Source organism: Suncus etruscus, chromosome 5 (genome assembly GCF_024139225.1).
Source record: "Suncus etruscus isolate mSunEtr1 chromosome 5, mSunEtr1.pri.cur, whole genome shotgun sequence".
In the NCBI taxonomy this organism is placed as follows: Eukaryota; Metazoa; Chordata; class Mammalia; order Eulipotyphla; family Soricidae; genus Suncus; species Suncus etruscus.
In genome coordinates this window covers 27,913,743-27,933,652 of record NC_064852.1, presented here as the reverse complement: position 1 = coordinate 27,933,652, position 19,910 = coordinate 27,913,743, and the positions used below count along the sequence as shown (strand labels likewise).

General features: G+C 44.9%; 1 protein-coding gene across 1 annotated transcript in view; it reads left to right on the top strand.

Annotated features, from left to right (window-relative positions):
- Positions 1 to 19,910, top strand: part of MYO1E (myosin IE) — a 211,096-nt gene that overhangs the window by 174,303 nt on the left and 16,883 nt on the right. Inside the window, exons 20-25 of the mRNA XM_049773610.1 lie at positions 3,251 to 3,365; positions 4,128 to 4,297; positions 5,954 to 6,099; positions 14,651 to 14,797; positions 16,873 to 17,030; positions 18,591 to 18,683. Of these exons, the coding sequence (XP_049629567.1) occupies positions 3,251 to 3,365; positions 4,128 to 4,297; positions 5,954 to 6,099; positions 14,651 to 14,797; positions 16,873 to 17,030; positions 18,591 to 18,683 (829 nt within the window). The remainder of the gene's footprint in view (positions 1 to 3,250; positions 3,366 to 4,127; positions 4,298 to 5,953; positions 6,100 to 14,650; positions 14,798 to 16,872; positions 17,031 to 18,590; positions 18,684 to 19,910) is intronic.

Genomic DNA, 19,910 nt, shown 5'->3' with positions numbered 1-19,910 from the left:
GGTAAGGCATTTGCCTTGCACACAGCCGATCCAGGAAAGACAGTGGTTCAAATCCTGGCATTCCATATGGTCCCCATGCCTGCCAGGAGCGATTTCTGAGCCCTGAGCCAGGAGTAATCCCTGAGTGCTGCTGGGTGTGACAAAAACAAAACAAAAAAAAGATGGTTTGATGAAGTATCTCTTCTTTGTCTTCCTCCCTCTTATTTTATTGCCATGTATTTTTTGTATTTTTTTATTTTTTGGTTTTTCGTGCCACACCCATTTGATGCTCAGGGGTTACTCCTGGCTAAGCACTCAGAAATTGCCCCTGGCTTGGGGGGACCATATGGGACGCCGGTGGATCGAACCGCGGTCCTTCCTTGGCTAGCGCTTGCAAGGCAGACAACTTACCTCTAGCGCCACCTCGCTGGCCCCGCCATGTATGTTCTTCTCCACTTGAAGGCACACCAACACATACACAATACAGAAAAACCTACATACTTATACACATAGGCACAGAGGCACACACTTATTTTCACAAATACCTGGGCACACAGGCAAACACACATATACACACCATCTCATACTCTCCCTCATTCTCAAAAACTCATCCAACCATATGTTGTAAATATTTTTATATAAATTAAATTTCAAAAATCAACTGTGCTTTTGCCTTGACTTGCATAGCAAATATGCTGAATATACAAAATACCCCATTTTCATTTTCCTGAAGAACCCACATTAGACATCAGGCACCAGTGGGTTTGGTTTTATTTGTTGCATATGTCCATGACTGTTTTTTCCTTCTTTTCTTTCTTTCTTGAGCCTCACTAATTTCTAAAGCCAGTGGGTATTTTGGAAAGAAACATTCTATAGGAAGTTGAGAATTAGTTGCCTATTCATCCTTTGTGAGTCACAAGTATATTTTTTGTGGCACTCCCAAAATAGTTCTGGGGAAAAAAGAAAAAGGAAGAAAAACACACGACTGGCTCAGAAACTCAGCACACAGATAAGAAACTTAGCAAATTTTCTGGAAACAGAAATCTCCTGGTGCCAGAGTGAAGCGGGTCCTGCCTTGGTGATTGAGATTTGTGATGTTCTTTCTACTTCTCCAGGACTATGAGGAGGAAAGCTGGAAAGGCAGGAAGGGAGAGATGTAGTTTCTGACCTGCATTAACAGAGGCATCAAATAGAACCCAGCTGCCTTCAAATTACGTTTACCTCTTTATTTCTGAAACACATTTTGTTCTGACTACTCATCATCTTTACTTTGTCCTTTAATTGGTGCCTTTTATTTTTCTAGAGAATCATGTAGGCCACTTCCTAGGTGAAGGAGAAAGTTTTCCTCCATTTTACAAGCTGATCAAAGATGCAGGTTCACAGAAAAAGACTTCTGTCAAAAGGGCAGACACAGAAAGCAGCATCTGAAATTCTTTCACTTTATTTTTATTATTACTGTTGTTTGGGTTTTGGGCCTCACCCAGTTGTGCTCAGGGATTACTGGCTCTGTGCTCAAGGATTACTCCTGGCAGGATTTAGGGGACCCAGTGCAATGCTAGAGCTCAAACCTGGGTCAGCTGCATGCAAGGCAAGTGCCTCTCCCCATTATCCTAGCTCTCTGCTCCACTTACTTTCCAGTGACTATAATTCTTTCCACTTTCTTTCCACTATATTTACATATTTTACTATATTTATATATTTTACTATACTATATACTATACTATATGTTCTTTTTTTTTTTTTTTTTTTTTTTTGGTTTTTGGGCCACACCCATTTGACACTCAGGGGTTACTCCTGGCTATGCGCTCAGAAATCGCCCCTGGCTTGGGGGGACAATATGGGACGCCGGGGGATCGAACCGTGGTCCGTCCTACGCTAGCACTTGCAAGGCAGACACCTTACCTCTAGCACCACCTTCCCGGCCCCATACTATATGTTCTATATATTTTACTATATTTATAATTCTTTCCACTTCCCCCACACTCACTTTCCAGTGACTATAATTCTTAGTTTCTTTTTTGTTTTGTTTTGTTTTTGGGTCACACCCAGCAGCGCTTAGGGGCTATTCCTGGCTCTTTGCTCAGAAATCGTATGAGATGCTGGGATTCAAACCACCGACCTTCTGCACACAAGGCAAACGCCTTACCTCCAAGCTATCTCTCCGGCCCCAATTCTTAGTTTCAATGTCCTCAAGCACTTGTTGAGGGACTCAGGGAGATAATGGATAGAATGCCGTGGCTGGCTGCCGTTGCGTCCTGGCATACATGAAGCACCTGGTAGATACTTGCTCTTGTCTCCGTGATTCCAGAGTGTTGTGAATGGGTGCATCGGTCAGTATTGATTGAGTGGCCAGCGTCTGGCAGGAAACAAAACAATCAAGCCCCTGAGGCTTGTGAGCCCAGGGCCTTCGAGATACCTCTAGCCCCACTCCCACTGCTGCCACAGGGAAAGCCTATACTTAATGCAGCCAGAAACAGCAGCCTCCACAGGGCCCATGCAGGCTCTGCCCTGGCACAGGCAGCACTAACCTACATTGTCCATCTCCTCATCTCATCCAGCTAAATAGCCTCTTTGAAGAAATACAAAGGGGGATAAGTAGATATGCTTGATACTCACATGAGTGAGTATCTCAGAGTCTGGGGCCAAGCAGTCAGACACCACATCTAAAACCCCATCAAATGCCCTATGATCTAGCCATCACTTTCCCATGGTGGTTCTATTACAAGCAAAACTACATTGATTTAAAAAAAATAAAAGTGATAAGAAGAGGTCAGAGTGATAATTTAGAGGGTAGTGCATTCGCCTTGCATATGACCAAACTGGGACAGACCTGTGTTCAATCTCCAGCATCTATATGGTCCCCTGAGACTGCCAAGAGCGATTTCTGAATGCAGACCATGATTATCCCCTGAGCACTGCCAGGTGTGGCCCAAATTCCACTCCCAAAAAAATGTGATAAAAAAGTAGGAGCCAGAGATAGTACAGCAGGTAGAGAATTCGCCTTGCACACGGGTGACTTTGGTTCCATTCCTGGCATCCATATGATTCCTTAAATTCCTCAGTAGTGATCTTGAGCACAGAGCCAGGAGTAATCCCTGAACACTGCCTCCCCCCCCAAAATTGTGATGGTAATCTGGAAACCTGTTTTCACTTTTGTGTTTATCTCAAATGCTGCTCTCCATGTAGTCTTTACTCATCCCTCAAATAAACCCCAAAAGTAAAAATGCGGATGCTTGAATTATCTCAGGGTTGTCTTTCTCTCTATCCCTAGCTATTTCTTCTAGAAGAAATGAGAGAAAGGAAGTATGATGGGTATGCACGAGTAATACAGAAAACCTGGAGAAAGTTTGTCGCCCGGAAGAAATATGTTCAAATGAGAGAAGAAGGTATTTTGACTCTTTTGTCCCAATCTCTTACTTTGCACGTACAGATGTATGGTAAAGAAATTTTGCCTGACCAGAGCCATAGAGCAGTGGTTAGAATTGTGGATAGAACATACAACACCTTGGGGCCAGAGAGATAGCACAGTAGTAAGGGTTTGCCTTGCATGCGGCCAACACAGGACAGACCCCAGTTTGAATCCCAGAGTCCCATATAGTTCCCTGAGCCTGCCAAGAGCAACTTCTAAGCGCAGAGTCAGGAGAAACCCCTGAGCACCGCCAGGTGTGACCCAAAAACCAAAAAAGTAAAATAAAAAAGAACATACAACACCTTGCATGCACCTGACCCAAGTTGAATGCCCAGCATCCAATATGGTCCCCTGAATGCTGCCAGGAGTGATCCCATGAGTAAGCCTTAAGCACTGCCAGGTGTGGCCCAAAATAACAAAACAAAACCAAAAAAAAAAAAAAAATCAAACCTTGGGGGCCAAGATTTAGTATCTTTGGAGATAGTACAGCAAATAAGACACTTGCCTTGCATATGGACGAACTGGATTCAATTCCCTTTATCCCTTATCATTCCCCAAGTTTGCCAAGAGTAATTTCTGAGCAGGAAGAATAATCCCTGAGCATCACTGGGTGTTTCCGCAAAAATTTTTTAAGAACTTACTTCCTGTAAAGTTTCTCTGTGAATTTCCACATTAAGTGCTTCCCTCTAATTATGGAAACCTGGTCCTTCTCACATCTCTGCCCATTGTGGTTCCACAGCCTCAGACCTCCTGCTGAACAAGAAGGAGAGACGGAGAAACAGTATTAACAGGAACTTCATCGGGGACTACATTGGCATGGAGGAACACCCGGAGCTCCAGCAGTTTGTGGGCAAGAGGGAGAAGATCGATTTTGCAGACACAGTGACCAAGTATGACAGGAGGTTCAAGGTATGTGTCAACTACTGCTTAAGGGTTGCCCACTTTAAAACTGATCCCTAAATTTCTTTTTCCCATAACCAAAATAGAACATATTTATTTTTAAAAATAAAATTAGAGGGGCTGTAGAGGTAGTATAGAAGTAAGGTACCTACCTTGCATGAGACCAACCCAGGTTCTATCCCTGGCGTCCCATATAGATCCTCTGAACCCCACCAGGAGTGATCTCTGAGCGCAGATCTAGCTTCTTATTATTTCTTAGTGGGGCTTGCCCCTTTTCTGGCTGAGTTTCTTTTTTTAAGTAAAGTGCACCTTTTTGTATATTTTCCTATGATTCTTTCACAATAAATCAATAGACATTTGTTCCAAAAGTTCAGAGTAACAAGCAGTTTTGCAAATGTTTGTAACTATTTTTTGAATATCCCTGAATGATGTTCATATCCTCTCTGGAAGGAGTGGCTGAAATTTCACCTTAGACCACAGGGTGCTTAGGGTGCTTCCTTAGCTGATGACTGCGGCCATTGCAGCCCTGTTTGATCCCAGTACCCCATATGGTCCATTGAACCCCAACAGGAGTGGTCCCTTGAGTACTGCCAGGTGTGCCTCAAAAAAAAAAAAAAAAGACTTCTCTGAAGCCACAGGAGTTTATGGACCCACTTGAAATTTTTTTGGGATGATGAGTTATATTTTTTGTGTCTTTTGGTCACTATAAAATAAAATCAATGAAATAAATTCCAGTTTTAACTTAACTGGGTGGATAGCAGTGTTTTGCTGAAAGAGAATCGCCACTTACAGCCTGAATGTTGGGCCAGCTGCTGTGACATCTGGTGTCCCAGCTGAATCTCAGGGAGGTGTTTGGTAGCCCACACACTCAAGAATCATCTTTGAAATGCAAGTCTATTCATTTCCAAAAGTTCCATGAATTCTAGAGCCGGACTGATAATTCAGCAGATAATACATTTGCCTTACACGCAGCCAACCAGGGTTCAATCCCATATGGCCGCCTGAGCTCCAGGAATGAGTCCTGAGTACAAAGCCAGGAGTAAGCCCTGAGCATGGCTGGGCGAGGCCCCAAAACAATAAAAATACCATGGATTCTCAAGAAAACATCTAAAGACTCTTGATGGGTCCCATTGAGGGATGTGCTGTGAAACATTAGTTATGGGCTATGCTGGTTTGCCATTGGCTCCTTCTTCATCCCTGAATCTTACTTTGGACCTATAGGAGATTGTGGGTCAGTTTAAGTCAGGGGTCAGTATGCACAATTTTGGGTATTTCAGCCTGACTGTCATCAGCGTCTCCCCTTCCATTCTTGGGTGGCCTGGTTAAATGTCTTAGGAAATGGTGAGTTGCTCACAGACTTCCAGGAGTACTGAGACCAGAGCAGCCCCTTGTCCACTGAATATGGCCATCCCAATACTAGTGAAGATTTTCTGCTCAAGACCTGATGTCCACTGTGTAGATAGTTGTCACGTTTTCTGATGGGGAAGGATTGAGTCACACCCCAAGGTACTCCAGGACTGTTCATAGCCCTGTGCTCAGGAGATCCCTGGTGATGCTCAGATGACTTGTGTAGTTCTAGGGATAAAACCGGGTCCACCTTACTCTCTGCATTCTCTCCAGCCTGACACTTGTCACCCTGATGTGTCAACCTGCCTTCTCTTACAGGGTGTGAAACGAGACTTGCTTCTTACTCCAAAGTGCTTGTACCTCATTGGGCGAGAAAAGGTCAAACAGGGTCCAGACAAGGGCCTGGTGAAGGAAGTGTTGAAACGAAGGATCGAGCTAGAACGGCTTCTGTCTGTGTCCCTCAGGTAATTGTCCCTAGCCTGCTCTCCTCCATTGGGACAAGGAGACCACGGCTGGCCAGCTTAAAGTATCTTGAATGACAGGAATAAGACACCAAGAAAAAGAGGCCCTTGGTCAGTTCCTCTAATCAAGGGACACGTCTTTCTTATCTACCCATCCAATCTGGGGCATAAATCTATAAATCATTGTCATTTCTTGAACAGAACTCAGGACCCATCAGAATACACATTATGCCATTGCTAACACTTGGTCTTTTGAGATGTCCTCTGGTTAGCCAAAACAGTTTCTCTGACTCTCCTTGGTAAGGTGTGGGTCATCTTCCTTCCTGCTGGGTAAGATGCTGACCCTGTCCATGACATCAGCTAAATCCCAGCCATGTGCTCCCTCCACTCCTAGTGCTCATGGGAACTTGCTTCACCTGCCTGAGCAGTGCAAAGTTCTCATCCCGACATGCAAAGTTCATGAGATGAGATGGAAGAAAAGGTCCCTCCAACCCTTTAACTTCTGGATTGTGTCCCTGGCGCTTCTGAAGTTGCCAGGAAGCTTTAAGCTGCCACTAAAAGTGAGGTTCTGGGGACCAGGGTACAGGTTAGCTGTAGGATTATTGCCTGGCATGTGTCAGGCTCTGGATTCAGTAGCTAGCAACACACACACATACACACATACACACACACACACACACACACACACACACATATCACTAAAAGTGAGGTCATGAAAACCAGGGTGCAGCTTAGCTGTAGGGCTATTGTCTTGCTGTGTGTGGAGACTCTGGATTCAGTCCTTGGCACATACTACACTAAACACACAAACACACACACGTCCTCTATTACACAAAAGAGAACGGTGCCTTGGGGCTGGAGAGATAGCATGGAGGTAAGGCCTTTGCCTTTCATGCAGAAGGTCATTGGTTCAAATTCCAGCATCCCATATGGTCCCCCGAGCCTGCCAGGAGCGATTTCTGAGCTTGGAGCCAGGAGTAACCCCTGAGCACCGAAAAAAATTAAAAAAAAAAAAAAAAAGAGAACGGTGCCAAATTTAAAAAAGGTTGGGATCTTGTACTTAGGTATTCACTCTAGCCAGCTAGAACTCCAGTCTCCATGGTAGCCAGCCACCCAGAGCAGACTTGGAGGTATCCCTCATTGCCGTGTCACCGCACCTCCCCTTTCTGTATCTTCCCACACAGAATCCAGCACTGGGTGCCTGCGTTCATTTTTCTAAGAGCAGTTCTGCAACTCCCTGTTATTTTTACCCAGGCACATCCTCAGCCTGTCAAGCAAGTGGGTTCTCTAGGCTTGGCTGTCTAGTTCTGGAGATGTATGAAGAGATGGGGGGGGGGGGTCATACTTACTTTACTCCCCTTTTCTTTTTTCCCAGTCTCCATGGTTACACTATCTCCTACTGCCTTTTGAGTTTAGGGTCACTTGCTTCCTGGAGGAGAATTTCATAAACTTTCAGGGGCTCTTTCTTGGAAGCATAGGGTCAAATTTAGGGCTCTCCTAGGCATAAGGATATTGTGTCCAACGGTCCTCACATGTCAGTGTGAGAGGATACTTAGGCAGGAGTGCCAGTCCCCAGCTCATGAGTTGTCCCATTTCCCTAGACCTCTGTGGTCAGATAAGTCTGTTTTCCTGCTCTCTACTACCCCACATTTGATCTGTGGCAGCCTTTGGACCTTAGAAACCTGGAACTGTTGGGATAGATAGGCGGGGAGGAGTCAAGACACCTGGAGACAGGTAAGGCCCAAAAGAAGTAGCACCATCTGCCCTTTCTTCATTTGCATGAAGAAAGTAGGCACTCAGACTAGGTAGAATCTGGACAGGGTTTGTTTTCTCCTTTTTCAATTTATTTTGGGCTCTGGGGGCACATCTGGTGCTGCTCAGGTGTTGTGCCCAGCTATCTTGGTGCTCCAGAAACCAGTGTCAGGAATCAAGCTTAGGACTCTCATGTAAAGCTTATATTCAAGGCCCTCTGAGCCTTCACCCCAACCTGACTTTTTCATTCCCCAGACTTTGGAGGGTGGGGCTCGGGCTACACCCAGTGGTACTCAGGGTTACTCCTGGTTCTGCACTCAAAAATCTCTCCTGGCAGGTTCAGGGAACCATAGAGGTCTGAGGACTCAAACTCAGGTTAGCCGCATATAAGGCAAATGCCCTAACCACTGTGCTATCACTCCAGCCCCTCCTCAGACTTTTTTTTGTAGGGGAGGGGGAATCACACCCAGCAGTGCTCAGGGGTTACTCCTGGCTCTGCACTCAGAAATAGCCCCTTGCAGGCTCGGGGGACCATATGGGATGCCGGGAATTGAACCTAGGTCTATCCTGAGTTGGCCTCGTGCAAGGCAAATGCCCTACTGTTGTGCTATCTCACCAGCCCCAACACCCCCCACCCCAGACTTTTTATTCACCTCTATTTCTAATTTACTAAATTATAGGGGTATTTTGTAATCAAGAAAAATTCAAATATTACATATTTATAGATTAATATAAGTTTAATATATTTATATTTTGAAACATTTTTGATAGGTATGTACAAGGCTAATTTTGATAGGTGCCTTTTAGCTTTGAAAAAAATATAAAATGAGAACTCCTTTAGAACTTTTCTCCCAGTTTTCTAACTGACACTTTTGTGAAGAAGATGATGTCTGAGGGAGTCAAGCAAAATTTTCTAGTGTTGTCAGCAGTACAGCAATAAGCCACAAAGATGAGGGAATAAAAAAACAAGTCCAGAGCCAAACCAGGGACTAGTAAAAGATCTTTCAGCCTACGGGACTGGGTCAAACATCTGTAAGAAATTGCAGCTTGAACATTTGAATTAGACAGGGGTGAAGTCCAAAGATAAGTCTGACTTTTTGGAATATATCAGTGTCAGGGTTTTGTTTTCCAGCCTAAGCACATGGGCTGAGGAGAAGGAAATGAGCTGAACTTGGGCCTGGCTGAGGTTGTATTTCCCTGGCTTGTGCCTGGGTCATCAACAGGAAAGGTTTTTGAATGTGGTGGTTGAAGTCAAAGCGTTCAAACATTTTTCAAACACCACTTTGCATTTCCAGACTCATGCTGACAATTGGCCTGGAAGTTTTGGCCGGCTTGCTCTGTTTCTTTATGGTAATGAAACTCCTAATAAATCTAAGCACATTTGAGTTATTCAGGATTATTTGTGTTGAGCTCCTTTAGTACTGTTGAATAATTAACGCCCAGACTAAAGTACAGCCAGGCAGACAGACACGGCCAGGCATGTCAAAGGGGACTTGAAATCAAGCCGCTAGAACTGGCAGTTTTAATCCTCACTCTACATCTAAGAGTGATATTTCTTGTTTGACAATTTCCCTGTGTCTACCCTTCTTTTTTCATTTTGTTTTGTTTTGTTTTGGGGCCACACCCAGCAGTGCTCAAGGGTTTCTCCTAGCTCTACGCTCAGAAATGGCTCCTGGCAGGCTCAGGGATGCCAGGAACCAAACCTGGACCATTCCAGGTCAGCTGCTTGCAAGGCAAAGACCCTGTTACTGTGCCATCACTCCGGTCTCTCCACCCTTACTTCTTATAGCTTTTCCCTACATTGGATTGTTTTGCTTTATTCCATTGACTGCACTTGAATTTGGGTTCTATTTTTTTCTTGTTTGATTTTTGTTTTGGGGCCACACTCAGTGGTGCTCAGTTGTTACTCCTGGCTCTGCACTCTGTACACTAGCAGTGCTCGGGGGACCATACGAGGCATCATGGATTGAATCTGGATCATTTCCATGCAAGGCAAGACCATTATACTGACTCTCCACCCTTACAGTCAGTTGAGTCTGATGGGGGGGGGAGGGAAGGAGAGAGAGAGAGAGAGAGAGAGAGAGAGAGAGAGAGAGAGAGAGAGAGAGAGAGAGAGAGAGAGAGAGAGAAGATCTTGCTCTCTCACTTATTTATTTTTGGTATGGCTACCATGGTTCCTTGGCCTTTCTCCTGGCTCTGTGCTCAGGATCACACCTGGTGGTTCTGTAGGGCTTGGGGGGCTCAGCAGTAGAGGAGGAACTCAGTTTGGTACAAAGGATTTGAACTGGGGCCAGTGAGATGCAAAACAAAAAATAGCACCCCTGTGCTATTTCTGCAGCCCCTTCAATTGAGTTTGGAAAGTTGTTTTGAGCAGCTCTAAGGAGCTGCTTTGTGTCTTTAGAAGGGTACAGGGAAATGATTAAGACCATTTGGTTTTCATTTGCTTAAAAGGTGCTAGTAGCTTTGTGGCCACACATTTTTTTCTTTTTAATTATTTTATTTAGATATCATAGTTACAGGGCTATTTATAATGGTTAAATTTTTTCACAGTTATAAACTTGTTTATTATTGAGTTTTAGTCATACAATGAATACCCTTCACCAGTGCACATTTCCCATCACCAATGTCCTGTTTCCCTCCCTCCCCTCACTATCAGCCTACCTCTGAGACAATGCTCTTTCACATACTCTCTCTCTCTTTCTCTCTCTTTCTCTCTTTTTCTCTCCCTACCTCTCATTCTTATTTCCTTTTAGAGACTGTGGTTTGCAATATTTTCCTGAAGGGGTATCATGCATATCACTTTATCTCCTTTCAGTATCCAATTCTCCTGTGATTATTTCCAATTATTTCCAATGGTCATTATCATTGTAATCCCTTTTCTTCCCTAACCATACTAGGCCCCTGGAAAAAGGAGTTTGCAAGAGAGGGTGCCCATACTTGCACCAAAAACCCTGGTGATATTAGCCAAAAAAAAAAAAAAAAAAAAAAAACAGGCATACATGAAGTTTGGTCAGTTTGGTTTCCATGAAGGGGATTGTAGAGGGGTGGTAAGGCAGGGCCATCAGCAAAATGTGATTCTGGGTTATGGATATAGCAAGCGTAGCTTCAGCAGAACAGGGGTTTGGCCCACCCTCTCCTCCTCAGATTGCCAGCTTTCTGCTGCATGGCTGATGTATTCATATTTTTCAGGCCTTGGTTTACATATTGTTGGAGAAAAGAGTAACTTTATGGAGATGGCCTTGTGCGAACATGGTGACTGCCTGGGATTTCTTTTTTTAATATCTCTTTCTTCTCTTCATTATTTGTAGAAAAGCCTTGGACTTTTGCCTATTAATTTTGTAGTCTGCCACTTTACTATACAAATCTATTATCTCTAGAAGCTTTTTAGTAGTCTGTATTATTTTCTAAATATAGTATTATGTCATCTGCAAACATGAGAGTTTGACGTCTTCATTTCCTTGAAATATTTTTCTTGCCTAATTGCGATGGCAAGCACTTCCAGTACTATAATGAATAGAAGTGGTGAGAGCAGGCAATCTTGTCTTTTGCTAGATCTTAGTTTTTTTTTTTTTCCATTGAGTATAATGATTGCTATGGACTTGTGGTAAATGGCTTTGACTATATTGAGGTAAGCTTCTTTAATTTCTACCTTGTTGAGAGCTTTTATCATTGAATAGTTGCTGGATCTTGTCAAATGCTTTCTCTGCATCTATTGCCATGATCATATGATTTTTATTTTTTATTGATTTGATGTATTATATTGATTGACTTGCATATGTCAAGCATTCTTGCATCTTTGGGATAAATCCTGCTTGGTCCTAGTATATGGCCTTCTTGATAAATTGTTGGATTCTATTTGCTAGTATTTTGTTGAGGATCTTTGCATCTGTGTTCATTAAGATATAGCCCTGTAGGGGCCGGAAGATAGTATAGCAGTAAAGCATTTGCCTTGCATGTGGACAACAACTAATGAATCTGGAGGGAAGTTTTTGATACCATTTTAGTTTCCTCGGTAGTAACAGGTCTTTTAGGTATTTTAACTCATCCTGCTCACCATATTTTTTGGAAAATTGCAGATGCAGAGGATGGAGATGTGGCTTCATTGGTGTTGCATTTGTGAAGTATCCTGGGTTCAGTTTCAGCTCTCTCTTTGTCTCTCTGTTTATCTCTCTACCTTTTTGTAATCCAGGAGATAGTGGACACTGAACTGTTTTGTCTCTCCTTTACATATTAGTAGTGGGCAGCAAACCAAGAGACTATTTTCCAGACTTCCTTGGCTAGATGTGACGTAGTGCTGGCCAATGAAATGTGAGTTGAAGTGACTTGCAGAGCTACCAGTTTATATGTTAGGTTTTTGTTTGGTTTTGGCTTTGGCTTTAGAGTTGGTTGTTTTGTTTTATTTGGGTTGATGTTATTGGCCACAACTGGCAATACTTAGGGGTTGCTCCTGTCTGTACTCAGGAATCACTCCTGGTGGTACTTGTGGCATCATATGGGATACCTTATGTCAAACCCATGTTAGCCATGTGCAAAGCAAGTGCTTTATTCACCGTTCTATTTCTCTGGCTCTCACAGCTTATATCAAAGGAAAGGAAGAACAGCCTTTGGACCTCCAGTTCTATGGAACTATTGGGGTTGGCCCTAAATTGCTTATATATATGTATGTATGTATGTATGTATCCTCTTCTGTCTAGACTCTAGACCCTTGTTTCTCAATCTTTTTTTCAATCATGGCTCCCTTCCTATAGTCATACCTTTGGCCCCTTAATCTCGTCTCCCACCTCACCCAATTTTACCTCACCTCCATAATCTCTTATGGTTTCCACAGAGTCATGTATTTCACCTGTGGTCCCTTAGGAATATTGGGTGACCAAAGAATGTCACATGGTCCCCAGTTGAGAAGCAAAGGCTTAGACCTTCAGCAAGACATTCCCTGCTATTGCAGAGGTGAGCAGGAAACACAGTTGCCCTGTAGGGATATTTGAGGCCACCTCAGGTAGCACTGAACTCCTCATATTCCTGTATATGGTTATGAGTTTTCTCAGAAATGCAGTGTCCTGACTTCACAATTCTATGACTAATTAGGGGTTAGCCTCCTCAGTCAGCCAATCCAGAAGGACCACACTCTCCTCCACGTTCCCATCTTTCTCTTACATTTGGAGCATGATATTGTTCTGTGCTTCATAACTCAGTGTTAGGGTCCCTGAGACCCTTTTTTTCTCAGGGATAACCATAACCATTCCCTTACCTTTGGGAAGAAGAATGAAAATTTCCAGCTGCATAGTCAGTCCCTGTCTCAGCACAAAGCTAAGAGGGACCACCAAGGCTCTCTGCCAACAATGACCAGGGGCTGACCCCCAGTGCTAAGTGTCAAAGTCATAACACAGAGTAGAAAGATGGCAAATTACCCTTTCTGTAGCTAAAAGCTGTCTGAATCTCTGGTCTCGAGCTCTCTCCATACTATTACGCATCTGGTCTTCTGTTTCACTGTCTAACTGACCACAGCACAGTGATGGAGCTACTTAGGCAGTAGCACGGCTCCTCTGTGGTATGGCCTAGCTCTGGTTACTGGAAGATGTCCCCATATTGGCCGCTTCACTGAAGCAACTTGGCCAGTTTTAATTTTTGACGAATTTCATTATCCCTAAGGATATGCCATTGTTTCATCAATAAGTAGTTTCACCCTTTCTGATCCCTGTGAACTTGTGTTGATCCATGCATCCCTGTTGAAAACCACTGGTTTAGAGGTTGTCTTGATGTTTAACAGTGTTGCCCAGAGTTCATTGTGAACATGCACCCCTGCTTTATGTACTGAATAGCTACAGAGTAAATGTTCTTATTTGGGGCCCAGAGAAATGGAAAAGTAGTTAAGGCTTACCTTGCACACAGCTTACCCTAGTTTGATCTTCAGTACTGCATATATTCCCCCCAAGCACTGCCAGAGTGATCCAGAATCAGTGAGCCAAGGATAAGCTTGAGCACTACCAGATGTGATCCCTACCAAAAAAGGGGGGGGGGGGCGGAGAGATAGCACAGCGGCGTTTGCCTTACAAGCAGCCGATCCAAGACCAAAGGTGGTTGGTTCGAATCCTGGTTTCCCATATGGTCCCCCGTGCCTGCCAGGAGCTATTTCTGAGCAGACAGCCAGGAGTAACCCCTGAGCACCACTGGGTGTGGCCCAAAAACCAAAACAAAACAAAACAAAAATAGCACAGCAGTAGGGCATTTGCCTTGCACACAGCCGATCCAGAACTGATGGTGGTTTGAATCCTGGGATTCCCATATGGTCCCCTGTGCCTGCCAGCAGCGATTTCTGAGCACAGAGCCAGGAGAAACCCCTGAGCACCGCCAGGTATGACCCAAACTTCCCCATTCCCACCCCCCAAAAAAAAGAAAGGAAAAAGATATAGGAAAATCTTGCAGGATTTTAGCCCAGCCCTGCTCAGCCCTGTCTACTCCACCTCCCAACACACATATACACATAAAACAGCTAGCTCATTGGTATAATTCGCATGTGTGAAATACTCTAGTTTCAAGTCTTAGTACCATTAAAAAAAAAAGTAACTAACATTGGGGTCGGAGAAATAGTACAACAGGTAGGCCCCTGCCTTGCTCACAGCTGACCAGGAGCAATCCCCTGCATCCCATATGGTCCCTGAGGATCAGGTCAGGAGTGATCCGTGACTACAGAGCCAGGAGTAAGGTCTGAGCACCAAAGAAGATAAATTAGCATGAAGCAAAACAGTAGGCTAAATGAATTGGATGAGTGATTTTTTATTTAATGTTTCTACTCTCTTTGCAGTACTATGCAAGATGACATTTTTATTCTCCATGAACAAGAGTATGACAGTTTGCTGGAATCTGTCTTCAAAACAGAATTCTTAAGCCTCTTAGCAAAACGTTATGAGGAAAAAACCCAGAAGCAACTACCTCTGAAATTTAGCAATACGTAAGTAGGAGTCTGGGGCAAAAGCAGAGTGGAGTGGTGGTGGTGGTGATAGTTCTTCAGGGTAGGGGGTGAATGGCTCAGCCTCCTCCTCAGGAAGCCAGAACCTGGATGGTATCATGGCCTTTGCAAAGGACACATTCCCATTCCTGACCTCACAGTACAGCTCTTATTTTGGTTAAATGAGAGATAGGAGAGGACCAGTTCTTACAAGTCACCAACAACAGGTATTTGTATCTCAGCAGACACAAGTGGAAAGTAGCTGGAAGGAGACAATAGCTGGGCTGAGTCCAGGATCTGCTGGAAACTAAAGTGTCGGTGGCAGCAGACACCGGGACAGCCCTTTGGCAATACTGTCTCACAGGCCATCTGCAAACTATCGCCCTTCCAGTCACCTTCAGACTGTTCTCCTTTAGTGGTGAAAACTTATTTTCTTAAGGGGGCCAGACAGGGGACAGAGTGATAGTACAATAGGTGGGATATTTACCTTGCACACTGCCAACCTAGGCTTAGTCTGTGGCATCCTTATAGTCCCCCAAGCCCAGAGTAAGCCCTGAGCACTGCAGAGTGTGTCCCACCCCAAAATACACACAAAAGTTAAAAAATAAAAACAAGGGGTCAAAGAGACAGTACAGAGCAGAAGGCACTTGCCTTGCATGCGGCTGACCCTAAATTTAATCTCTGTCACCACATAGGATCCCCTGAGTACAACCAGGTGTGATACCTAAATAAAAGTCAAACAAAAACTTAAGGATCAGGGGCTGGAGAGATAGCACAGTGGTAGGACATTTGCCTTGCATGCAGCCGACCCAGGACGAACAATGGTTTGAATCCTGGGGTCCCATATGGTCCCCTGAGCCAGCCAGAAGCAATATCTGAATGCAAAGCCAGGAATAACCCCTGAGCGCCATTTCCGGGTATGACCCCCCCCCCCCCAAATAAAACACTTAAGGGTCAGAGCAATAATACAGCATAATAGGACTTATACACTGTCTACCAGGGTTTGATTCCCAGCATCTTATATGGTCCCCTGAGTACTGCCAGGGGTAATTCCTGAGTGCAGAGCTAGGAGTAACCCTTGAGTGCAAAGGAAGGAGTAACTGCTAAGCATCCAAGAACAAAAACAAAAATTTATTTTCCCATCTGTAAGATGAGAGAGGCAGGATGAAGGGATCTTTCCTCTCAACTCCACGAAGGAGGAACTTTCCCTTCTAAGTGGTACTGTGGCTGGTGATGGTAACCCACAACTGAGACCAGCTCGGCACAGATTTTCCCAGAAGCAGATTGGCCTCAGCACTGAGGACCGAGGACCTTTGTCTGTGCTTGGGAATTTCATAGAGGGTGATTCACCAAGGCAAAGGATAGCTATCCCAGTTGCCACCTAATAACGTAGGATGAGTGACAATTCGTTGTTCTCTGATACCATAAGAAAAAAAGAAGTTGGTAAATCAGCATATGGCTTGTGAAAAGAATTGAGGTAAAGGGGCTGGAGCAATAGCACAGTGGCTAGAGTGTTGCCTTGCATTAGACCTACCCAGGTTCAATCCCCAGCATCCTATATGGTCCCCTGAGCTTGCCAGGAGTGATTATTGAGCGCAGAGCCAGAAGTAACCTTTGAGTACTGCTGGTTGTGGCCCAAAAACAAACAAGCAAAAGAGTATTTTTTTTAAAAATGGCGTAAAAGTGGAACTATGGACATCCTCTCTTTTAACTGGACTCAGTCACTGGGATTTATCTTTTGTCCTGCGGGGGAGGAGAGTGGGAAACAGACCCCATGTAGGAACAGCCTATCTGGGCTCCTCTATGCCTGGCACCCCTTTGTCTGCCCTGATGTAGCTCCAAGAGAGATGGAGAGAAAATAACCAGAGCATGTGTGGCCTGGAGTTTCCCCTTTCTCCAGCCCCGCCAGGCCTGCTATGCATCCCTCTATGTTACACAGTGACTGCCATCCCCCCCACCCTTAGAGCCTGCCACTTGGGTTTCTCAGTCATTTGCTTCTCAGAGCTTCCACAGGGGCACTCCCAGCCTCATCCCGCTGTGAGTCCACTTCTTCACACGAACCAATCTGCTTGTCACAGGCTTGAGCTCAAGTTGAAGAAGGAGAATTGGGGTCCCTGGAGCGCAGGGGGCTCTCGGCAAGTGCAGTTCCACCAAGGCTTCGGTGACCTGGCCATCCTCAAGCCCAGTAACAAAGTGCTGCAGGTCAGCATTGGACCTGGGCTGCCCAAGAACTCCCGTAAGTGTCCGGGTGTTCCACTCCTGCCTCCTCTCTACTGCTCCAAGCCACATCTATTCTCTGCACATGCTCAGAATATGTGTCTGGATCTCCAGCTTAGAACTGGGAGCAGAGTGAGGGGTGGGGGGTGGGGGGTTCTACCTGGTTGTACCTGGTAGCATTGCCAAGAACAGCATCAAAGCAGAGGGTGAGTTAATCTGTCCACAGGAATCAGTAGTTGTGTGTAGCAGCCCTGCCACTACAGCATTCACTATCTTAAAACAAGAGACTGGGGGAGGGGGGGGGGGACATGGCAGAGTAATAGCACAGCAGTAGGGCGTTTGCCTTGCATGTGACCAACCCAGGATGGACCTGGTTTGATTTCCGGCATCCATTTTGGTCCCCCAAACCTGCCAGGAGTGATCTCTGAGCACAGAGCCAGGAGTAACCCCTGAGTTCTGCCAGGTGTGACCCAAAAACAAACAAAAAAAGCATGGGGTACAGACAGGCTGAGGTATCTAGTAAGTTGGGCATTTGTCTTGCACACAGATGAGCCAAGTTCAATCCTAAACACCCTATTGAACGCTGCCAGGAGAATTCCTGAACATTGCTGGGTGTGGCTGAACAAAATTAGGGGGCCAGAGTTAGAAGATTGTGAAAAAGCCACACACGTTGCACACAACCAACCCAAAATGGTTCTCTGGCACCACAGACAGTGTGATCCCTGATCATAGAGCCCGAGCAACCACCCTGAGAACTGCTAGATGTGATTCAAAACACACCAAACATAAAAACAAATTGGGGCTGTAGAGAGAGTGCAGTATGTCAGGTTTGCCTTTCACAGAGCTGACCTGAGTTTGATCCCCAGGATGCTATGTAGTCCCTTGAGCCCACCAAGAATGATCCCTGAGCCCGGAGTTAGTCCTGAACTGAGTGTACACACTGAGTGTGCTCCCTCACCAAAAACAAAAAAATACCGGAAAAAAAAAAAAAAAACGGACCAGTAGCACAGTGGTGTATGGCTTTTGTCTTGCACGCAGTAGACACAGGATGGACAGTGGTTTGAATTCTGACATTCTATATGGTCACCCAGAGCCAGCCAGGAATGATTTCTAAGCACAGAGCCAGGAGTAATCCCTGAGTGCTGCCCATGTACCAAATTAAAAACAAAATGAAGAAAGAAAAAAACCTAATTGATACTACAAAGATAATACTATACAGGGAGGCACTTGCTTTGCTCATAGCTGTCTGCTGTTCAGTCCCCAGAACCACATATCCTCCAGCACCTTCAGAGTGATCCCTGAGTGTAGAGCCAGGCATAAGCTCTGGACGCCATCAGGTATAGCCAGTAAAACAAAACAAAACAAAAAATTGGAGTTAGCATTGCAAAACCATTTCTCCAATCTTATATCCTCAAACCCCAGACATTCTTTCCTGGTTATGTTCCTTCCCTCCTCCACATCCAGACTCTAGCTGCTAGACCTACTCCACAATCCTCAAACCTTTCTCAGACATAAAGTGCATTGGAGCCACCAGCCAACCTGGAATGCTGACTTTGTTTTGTCTGGCTGTCCATGTTAGGTCCTACCAGAAGGAACACCGCGCAAATCAGAGGTTATTCCAGTGGGACGCAAAACACCAGCTACCCCATGAGAGCCGCTCCCCCACCCCCAGGTAAGACAAGCCTGGTTCTAGATGGCAGCCTCTGATCCCAGACTACAGCCACTGATCCCAGGACATAACTTGTAAGCTACATGGATGAAGAACCCACTATCAAAGAAACACATATGTAGTATTTGTCATGGGCCATTCTATGGCCAGATGTAAACCTGTCTATAGCCAGCCCCACTCTGACCAGCAATGCAAGTGAGTATGACCATATGGACTGAATTCCATATGTAGCAGTATTGCTCCTTCAGGAAAGGCTCCCTCATTGGTAAGAGAAAAAGAGATGCCTTGGGGCTGGAACGGTGGTACAAGTGGTAGGGCATCTATCTGCCTTGCATGCACTAACTTAGGACGGAACGAGGTTTGATCCCCGGCATCCCATATGGACCCCAAGCCAGGAGTGATTTCTGAGCACATAGCCAGGAGTAACTTTTGAGTGTCACTGGTTGTGGCAAGAGGGGGTGGGGGAGAGAGAGAGAAGAGACAGGCCTTGTTTGTGACCACCTGAATGGGACACCGTTTTAAAATCTCAGATGCTGCCTTTGTGGAAATAGAAATTTGCTATGTACTACCTCACCACCACTACCCAGCTCCATCTAAATACTTTGCAATCAGAGGCCAACTTAGCAAATGGATGAGACATTTTACACCTAGGCAGATAGGACCTAGGAAAATTATTCCAAAAAATAAAAGTTATAGGGGGCCCATGCCATAGTACAGCTGGTGAGGTACTTGCCTTGCACATGGCTGACCTGAGTTTGATCTCCAGCATCCTATTAGTCTCCTGAACTTTCCAGGAATGATTTCTGAACACAGGAAGATTTATCTAGGACAAGTATAAAATTGATAGCAAAATAATTAAGACTAGGCTAGAGAGAGATAGTGTAGTGGGTAGGGGGCTTGTTTTGTACAAAGCTGACGCAGGCTTGATAACCGGCACTCTATGGATTCCTCACCACTGTAATAAATGACCCATAAACAACAATACAAAACAAATTTTCAGAGACTGGAGAGGTAGTAAGCAGGTAGGGTACTTGCCTTGCATATGGCCAACCTGGCTTTGATCTCCAGCATACCATACAAGCCCCTGAGTGCAGAGTCAGGAGTAACCCCTTAGCATCGCTGGGTGTGGGAGGAAAAACAATTTAGTCTTATGCTTCATGTTTCTCTTTTTTCTTTTTTTCTTTTTTCTTTTTTTTTTGGTTCTTTTTTTTGGGGGGTCACACCCAGTAA